The 9,305-nt window shown below is 34.1% G+C and overlaps 1 protein-coding gene and 1 non-coding gene across 2 annotated transcripts; both read left to right on the top strand.

The window, feature by feature from the left end:
• Window positions 1–1,026: 1,026 nt before the first annotated feature.
• On the top strand, window positions 1,027–2,030 carry LOC104649499 (putative disease resistance protein RGA3). Its single transcript, XM_010328945.1, has 2 exons — window positions 1,027–1,209; window positions 1,731–2,030. The coding sequence occupies exons 1-2, from the start codon at window positions 1,027–1,029 to the stop codon at window positions 2,028–2,030; spliced, it is 483 nt and encodes a 160-aa protein (XP_010327247.1).
• Window positions 2,031–7,335: 5,305 nt separating this feature from the next.
• TRNAY-GUA (transfer RNA tyrosine (anticodon GUA)) lies at window positions 7,336–7,421 on the top strand. Its single transcript is given in 2 exon segments — window positions 7,336–7,372; window positions 7,386–7,421. It is a non-coding gene; the product is annotated as a tRNA-Tyr (tRNA).
• The last annotated feature ends 1,884 nt before the right edge of the window (window positions 7,422–9,305 follow it).

Genomic DNA, 9,305 nt, shown 5'->3' with positions numbered 1-9,305 from the left:
TTTTCTTCCACGTAGACTCTTAATATTGGTGGTTTCTCTGTTCCTCCCAAATAAACACTCAAACTAGATTGATCAGTTAATATAAAAGGTAAAACCTTCTCATTATGAAAAAATGGGGAATGTAACTTATGACAAGATCTTGCGGTTTACAATTGTATCCATACTTTTGCATGACTAAATTGAAGAATTCATCATACAAAATGTTTCTTTCGACATACATCCCTACTGAACCGACTACTCGTTTTTTACTATCCTCCCAACGCCACATGTATCGATTTTTCTTCTCGATCCATCACTACGACAATCAATCCCTACAAATAATGACATTGTACCAAAGAAATTAATTTAAAAAGTAATTAGTAATTATGGAAAAAAGTACATGCTTCAACATATAATTATTCTGTGGTGAGAAGTCATATATTACTACATATGACTGTTCTGTTGTAAATCACATGTAGCAACATTTATATGTTAGTACCATCCAACTTGGAAAAGTAGAATCTCAATCAAAAGAAAAAGAAAATAGAAAACTTGGCTAAATGTTACTGCCAATTGTTTATCACTTCTGAGTTATTAATTCAATACTCCCTCATATTAAAAAAGAATGACCTTTCATTTTTAATCTATTAAAAAAATGACATTTTTTCTTTTTTTTGGGTTAACATTTTAATTTCAAATTACTGCATGACTTGTTTAAATCTACAAGATTAAAGGACAATTTTTTACATTTATCAAAAATTTTATTTAAAATTATAAGATTCAAAAGTATCCTTTATTTTCTAAAACTCCGTGTCACATTAAATTAGCTCACTCTTTTTTAAACGGAAAATGTAATATTTCCTGAAAATTTTTCCAAACCACTTATTGATTTGGAAAGTGACTGACATTCATTAGAAAAAGAAGAAAAAAACACCCAATTTTATTGTGTTTCCTTTAGTGGCCATAAACAAGTAGCAAAAGAAAGACTTGTGCCAAAACCTTGAGAAGACTTTGGTGAAGGATTAAAAAGACAAAGCAAATGCAACAATGGCTGACCCTGTAATTGTTGCTACAATTCAAGTTTTGCTTGAAAAACTTCTTTCTCTCACTATTGAGAAAGTTAGGCCGGATTGCAACAAGCATCTCAGAAGGATGACACAAAATGTATCTATCATTCAAGATTTCATTCATGATGCTCAAAGACGACAAGTTGATGACGAAGATCAAGCAGTGGAAAATGGCTCATGATGCTTGAGAGATTTTGTGAAGATGCTTAGAATGTTCTTGATAAATTCCTATATGAATCTCTACAAGAACAAGTTCAAAACAGTCCAATGAGGAAGGTCAGTAGTTTCATTTCTCAATCTTCTTTTATAAGCAAAATATCTCAAAAAATTAAGAATATAAATGAAGGGTTGAGGGATATCAATCAGTTATCCAAAGACCTAGGTCTCCAATCACTCATAGTTCCTTCTCAGCAAATAGTACCGATGATTCGAGAAACAGATTTCTTAGTAGGTTCTTTGGATGTTGTTGGTAGAGATAATAATGTTGCTGAAATTAAGGAGAAGATGTTGAACATGAGAGAGGAAGTTGTACTGTGTGCTATTCCCATAGTGGGTGTGGGTGGTTTAGGGAAAACTACTATTGCTAAGTGAATTTTCAATGATGAAGAGATCGAAAAACACTTTGAAAAGAGAGCTTGGTTGTGTCTACCTGAAATGTAAGACACTAAGAGCTTTCTTGAGCAGATCCTCGAATCATTGACACATCGGAAACTTGAGGTCCATACCAGGGATATAATAGTGAAGAAATTCCGAGATGAACTAGGAGGAAAAATATATCTGCTTGTCTTAGATGATTTGTGGAGTTTTGACCTTCCAGTGTGGGATGAGTTCATCGACAGCTTGAGAGGAGTAAACACATCCAGAGGAAACTGCATTCTTGTGATGACTCGTATGAAGCTGGAGGCATCCACAGTAGCGACAGTAGGCCTTCATATGTTCGAAAAATTAGCGAATGATCATTGTTGGTCGATTTTCAAACAATGAGCATTTTATGGTGGGTAAGATCCGGAAGAAATAGTGAGCGTGAAGAATAGGATTGTTGAAAAGGTCTACCATTTGGAGCAAGTGTGTTGGGAGGCCTGTTGCGCAACAAGGAGAAACATGAATGGTGGACTATTCTTGATGGGAACCCAATTGTTGCAGGTGAACATGATAATGGAGAGAATAGCTTAAAGGAAATCCTAAAACTCAGCTATGTTTATCTACCATCACCATATCTTTAAAAATGTTTTTCTTACTTTGCAATGTTTCCAAAAGATTGTGTTTGAAAAGGAACAAATTATCCGAATCTGGATGGCAGAAGGGTTTCTCCATCCATATCAAGAGACCACCGTGATAGAAGATGTTGGGCACAATTTTTTACAAATCCTATTGCAAAATTCCTTGCTGCAATATGTTGAGCTAGAGGAGCACAACAATATAAAGTACTATAAGATGCACGATTTTGATGGAGATATCTTAAAATCTAAACTATTTGATTCGAAGGGCAATGATGAAGAAAAACTTTCTCAAGTTGGATACATTGGATGGGTCTCACCAAGTGATAAAATGGACATGATAAATGAGTCAGGACGTTTGTGCACATTGTTCTAGAAAAGAAATATATCTTATGATATGCTATTGAGCTTTCAGTTCTTGAGAGTCTTAAATTTGTCCGGATCAGGCATCGTGGAGTTATCAGGCAAAATCAGCAAGCTAATATTCTTCAGATATCTTGATCTCTCCAACCCTAAAATCACAACCTAGCCCAACTCCATTTGCAAGCTCTACAATTTGCAAACACTTAGAGTCAAAAACTGTTTTTCACTCGGAAAAGTTCCAGAAGAAATGGCAAATATAATAAGTTTGAGACACATATATTGAAACAGTAATCATTACTGATTATATATTTAGATGTCATTTAATATGGGTCAATTGACTAGTTTTTAGATGCTACCATTGTTCTTTGTAAGTTTAAAGAAAGATCGTCGAGTAGAAGAATCAGGTCGTTTGAAAAACCTTAGAGGTAAATTGACTATCAGATGTCTCCAATTAGTCAGAAATAAAGAAAAGGCTCGAACAACATATATATATATATATATATATATATATATATATATATATATATACAGGAGAAACCAAATATCTCCAGCGTGGCATATTTATGGTCCCACAAAGAAACAAAGGCTATGAGATCAATGATGACCATGTGTTGGATGGCCTTCAACCACATCCCAACTTAAAAACCTTAGAAGTGGAGAACTATTTCGGGGATATATTTACTTCATGGTTCAGTGAAGGATTGCTACCAAATTTGATCAAGTTGAGATTAAGTGTTTGCAAAAAGTGCAAAGAAATTCCATCGCTTGGCCAACTAAAGTTCCTTCGGCATATTGAGATGATAGGATTCCTTTAATTGGAATGGATCGTACCTAAATTTTATGGTGTTGAGATTAATTATAATGGATCAAGCAGCAATAACGGCAATATCCATGTGTTCCCGTCATTAAAATAACTAGTATTGGTGAATATGTGCAGCCTTATTGAGTGTAAAGGAGATGAAGTTGGAGTAAGAATTTTCCTAGGCTTGAGAAATTGAGAATTACAGACTGTCCACTATTACAAAGTACTCCAACTCAATTTGAAATCCTACGTGAATTAATAATCGAAAGAGTTGACAGTGAAATGACATTGTTGAACTTATGCAATAATTTAACATCTCTTGTGGATCATACTGTTGATCACGTGAAAGAGCTCACCTTTGTACCAAATGAGATGCTACGCAACAAAATTTCTCTTCAATTCTTATTAGTCTCAGAATGTGGAGAGTTTCGTGATTTGCCACAAAGTTTGTACAATCTTAAGACATTTCGAATATTCGACTGTCCCAATTTAACTTCTCTTCATGTTCCCAATAGAGAGAATTGTTTATATTCTCCAGAGGCTATGTATGTGTTAGTCTGTAAGAACTTGGTTTCCTTGCCTTTACATGTGGGAGAAATGCCTTCACTTTCCTCTTTGTGTATATCAGATTGTCCCAAATTGATTAGTTTACCCTCAGGGGGCCTTTACCGTCTCATTGGGTTAATGGATCTGGGAATCGGTCCTTTCTCAGAGACGGTGGATTTTGAGGCATTCCAATTGATTTTTAATGGCATCCAGCAGTTGTTGTCCCTTCGTAGACTGAACTTAGGGGACACTTGTACGGGGATTCTCTGCCTTATCAGCTTATTCAACCCTGGTCCCTAACACACTTTGGTATAGATAATTTTAGAATCGAGGCTCTTCCTCAGAGATTTGGCAACCTTACTTCTCCTAAATCATTGAATCTTATGAGTTTCAAAAGTCTATGACATGTGGACTTCTCAAATGTCATGCCCAAATTACGGTATCTATCCATGTATGATTGTCCATTGTTAGAAGCTCTATTGGGTGGGCTCGTCAACCTTGCTTCTTTGGAATATATATCTTTAGAGAACCGCAAAAAACTAGATCGTCTGCCATCCAGAGATGTCATGCAATGCCTCACCAATTTAAGGACACTCTACATTTATAGTTGCCCACAGTTAGAAAAAAGTTGTACCAATAGGAGTGGTCGAAACTCCAGTGGTCAAACATTTCCCATATTCATAAAATTCAAGTAGACGGTTATATAATTCAGGATTGGCGTAAGTCTATGTTTCTCTTGCACTTTTTGAGTCAAATTTTCAAATATTATTTTCCACGAGTTCCAGAAGAAAATATTTGTGTTTATTTTTACATTATAAATGCAAAATTATCAATCAATCGCATTTGTGCTATATTTTTAGCATGATGTTTGTCCACTTAAACCGAATATGCTTTATTTCCTTATAGGTTACTAGTTCCTAGGTCATGCTAGAATGTTGATGTGGTAAATCAAGCCAAATCCCATGAGCGGTAGGCATTACAGTAGGTAAGATTTTATTTAGAATTTATAGGCACTTTGTAATCAACTAATTTTACTGTTTAACAAGGTCTGTTACGTTTCACAGAGGAACCATCACTTTTTATTTTGTATGACGAACATAATCTTCTGCGGTAGACTCATTACTGAAGTCTATATATAAAACATCAAATTACTCGAAGTGTATAAGAATCTACACGTGTTTATCCTCTGTCTTTCCATATCAAAGTTTGCATTTTTATTCTCCATGTATGTTTATGCAATTTTATTTACCGAATAAAGTCTGATTTCTACTCTCATAAGACTTTGTATTTAACTTATATGAAATTGTGGGACTGTTAGAATGTAAGTTGTTAGTTTGGTGTTTCACTCAATTTGATTCTGTTTGATGATAGGTATGTTTATCACATTCTCAGAGTAATAATCTGACTCCTCCCCCCTTCCAACATGTACGAAAATAAGCAGAATCTCAGTATGTGTCATATCTACTCAGGTTCTATGAAGAAGATAATGAATGATGGGGCACCATTGAAATTTGTTTATGAGGTATCAGATTGACACATTTTGCTTCAGTGGTGATTGTGGTTGCAGGAACATTGAAAGTTCAAGGTAAGTTCCTTGTCTCATGGTTTCAATGACTTTGCTTTCTACGCTTTTAAATGTTCCATTCTATCATGCATTACAAGTGTTAAGCCTACTATGATATTGTGTCTACGTTTATGCATATTTTCTCATACTTAGTACATTCGATGTACTAATGCATAAATGTGCCTATATTGTTTCATAATATAGGGTCTAACGTTCCTCCTCCTGCTCGTGTCTAGATTCGGATTTCTATTCGCTATAGTATTGGTGAGTCCTCATACTTTGAGGAAAAATCCTTGAAGATCATTTATTGCTTTTATTGTTTACTCTTGAGAATTTGTACGTAGTGTATGGTTTACATTCCTACCTCTCTTATGATGTTTAATAATGGTTTGTCAAGACATAGTTATAATTCGGCATATGAGACGTCTTACTTAAACTCTCTTATTGTATGTATGTCAAGTGGCTTATGTAGGACCCTCTCAGGGTCCTATACGTCATGGTCTTATCCTCAATTGAGTCGACACACTTATTCCTATGGCCTGACGCCCCGAGAGATTCAATTTTGCTTCGAGGTACGGGTTTTGTACGCTTTAGATGGGTGGTTCTTGTTGGTTACTTGAAGGTCATTCACGGTTATAGGTCTGGTCTACGCCTTCTCTGGATCTGGACTTGCCGTATCTCATTTTAGTAAATTTAGTTTATCTGTGTACCTAATGGGCTTATAAAGGTCTATTTGGGTTTTACTTAAACTTACCGACGAGTGTATCTTCTAGGCTTATGGTGTAACATTTAGGATTTCAAAAAGGAAATAGATTGCAGGAGTTTTGGCTACTGATTTAGGTCTGCGAGACCAATCTACGGTTCGTAAAACTTCTTATGGGTTGTAGACTAGTCTCATAGAAAGGGGGAAAATAAACAAAAATATTTTATTATTTTCATTAATGATTTTTCATATTATGGGTGTATATATATCTCTTTGTTTCATGAAAAAACCTCAAGCAATAAATTAAATGTCTTAGATGTATTTATGAGGTTGAATGATACTAGACAAAAATAGAGAAAATAATTAGATAAGATTGAGGTGGTGAGTATAATGAAAGATATAATGAAATTGGACAACCACTTAGTTACATTTGCTGAATTCCTCAAAATGTGTGGTATATGTACTCAACATACAACGTTTGGTACACAACAACAGAATGATTTATACATTAGTAAATACGCTTAAAAGTATGTTGACTGATTCATCTTTGTCTTTTTAATAAATAAACATAAATTAATTATTTTGATTAATTAAATTGACTAATGAATATGAATTAAATATTTAGTTTGTTGATGTTGGTCAAATTCATATTCTCAAGGCTTATCTCTAATGGGTAATATATGAAGAATAATGTTATTTATGTATTGATTTTGTAAAATGATGAGTATTATTTTAGTAAAGAAGAGAAGGGTTGACTATATATTGTGATTTGCGAATACATGTCCATATAATGCAATAGCTTTGAAGCAGACTACCTTGATCATCTTTCAAAATTCTAAATAATAAACTGATCAAAAATTATAAGGACGGACTGTTCTACATTCTAACAAACCATTATCACTATCCAATTACATTCATCATTTGTAATTTAGTTTTGTTACTTCAGAACATGTTTTGCTTAATAACATATATAGTTATTTAAAATTTATGCCAAATGAAATTGAATATACATGTGGTCTAATGTCAATAGAACACACCATTTTAGTTATTATAATATAATATTTACAATATTTTGTGACTCAATTATATAATCACCGACCTTAGCTCAGTTGGTAGAGCGGAAGACTGTAGTGGCACTGCTGAAATCTTTAGGTCGCTGGTTCGAATCCGGCAGGTCGGATGTTTTTTTTTTAAAAAACGCGATAGATGGTTTTATGTGATTGACTAATTTACGGTACATTGTTTTATGTGATTAACTAATTTATGAAGTAGACTCTAGTGAACACAGGTGGAAACTATTTCAACATATGAGTCATAAGTATCTTTTTTCGTAGTACATCGAGACATTTTTATGTAATTCATTCACGTAATAGACTTTTTATAATGATTAACTTATCTATGTGATAGACACTTTTAAACCCGTACAGAAACTTTTTGGTGGAATACTACAATTTAGTGAGTTGCTTTATGTGTAACTAAGTAATTTTTGTCCTAAAAACATCAAATTGTAATTATTATTTTTTTAAGTATCAAATAATTACTTAATTTTTTTTTAAAAGAAAAACATCCATTTGTTTGTTACAACTTGTATGTCAGATGTTAGATAATCTGCTCTTACTCTCCTGCCATGCCAAAATACTCTGTTGCAGTACTAAACATCCATGTTTTAGCATGAAATGCTAATAAATATCGAGCTTTAATGAAGAAACTTAATAATCGAAGAAGATAAACGTGCGAAACACACACATATAAAAGAACATGAAGAGGGCAACTTCTTTTCGGATCCCATTCACAATCAATAGTTTTTTTTTAACTATGCAGTTCGACGAGTGCATATTGGATTCTCCAAAAGTAGTGTACTTTTGGAGGATCAGACACTGATGCAACAACAATTTTGAAGATTTTAAGCAGACATAAATTAACAGTAATATGTCCAAGCAACATCTGTGTTGAATCTCTAAAAATGCACTACATTTGGTGGACCCTATACACTGGACGACATTTTGACGAGTCTGAACAATAGAGTTTTTCTGCCCTTTCCAAATTTCTAAGCAAAATACCCACATGAAAGAATTTTCTGAAAAAAGAGTTGCTTTATGTAAGATAAGTATGTTAATGCTGTGGTCGAAGTATCTAACATGGTAGTCCCATATAAAATAGAGTAAGAAATCTAACATACTCTCTGCATTTCACCTTAAAACTAGGCCAGATAATGGAAGCATTAATAGGTAGGTTGACTTAAGCGAACAACATCTGGAAGTTCCCATTTTTGTAGCATCCTCTATTAATAAACCAAACACATCAGATTAGGACTGATACAAAGTAGATTGAGGATGCTAAGACTCCGCAAGCTAGTTTGGAATGCTAGGAGTACGTTAACTATGAATTTTCTTCACTATCAAAACAATCCATACCTAAGTCGCCATAAAGTTGGTTTACCAGAAAGTTTCTACATTATTTAGACCATACTTCTCGATCAAATGGACATCTTTATCGAAGCAGACTCATAAATTATACACTACAGATGACCAACAGAATGAAAATGTTGATCTACCTACAACTGTGTTGGAATTAAAAGGTCTGTCCTTCTTGAGACAGCAAGTGTTAAGTAGGGGCAATAACTGATAGTTAGGCCCATATGTTGTTGTCTATTCACCCGAACATAGTCTAACCATGAATAGTTTAAGAGAAGCTAACTTAAGAAAATTTTATCTACAATAGAATTCTAACATAATCAACGCACAAATATCAAGAAAACAAAGGATAACCAAATCCCTAGGAACCAATCAAAATTCTAAGCTACAAAAACAACATACCTAGTATAGTCCCGCGAGTGGTATCTGGGGAAGGTAGAGTGAATGCAAACCTTGCCCCTACCTTGGCAGGTAGAGAGGTTGTCTCCAGTGGACCCTAAACCAAACTAAAGCTATGAGGTTTTAATTCTATTGAGTCTACCTGACTCAAAGATTCAAGGACTTCTAATAGTTCGTTCTTCTCGTCCACTTAAAGCAAGCACAAGTTTTTGTAACAAATAAGCAGCTGATATGGATCATTATACCTTTGG

The sequence above is a fragment of the Solanum lycopersicum genome, chromosome 10 (assembly GCF_036512215.1).
Source record: "Solanum lycopersicum chromosome 10, SLM_r2.1".
Taxonomy (NCBI): domain Eukaryota; kingdom Viridiplantae; phylum Streptophyta; class Magnoliopsida; order Solanales; family Solanaceae; genus Solanum; species Solanum lycopersicum.
The sequence above is the reverse complement of the archived record's forward strand: the minus strand, read 5'-3'. Positions and strand labels throughout refer to the sequence as shown.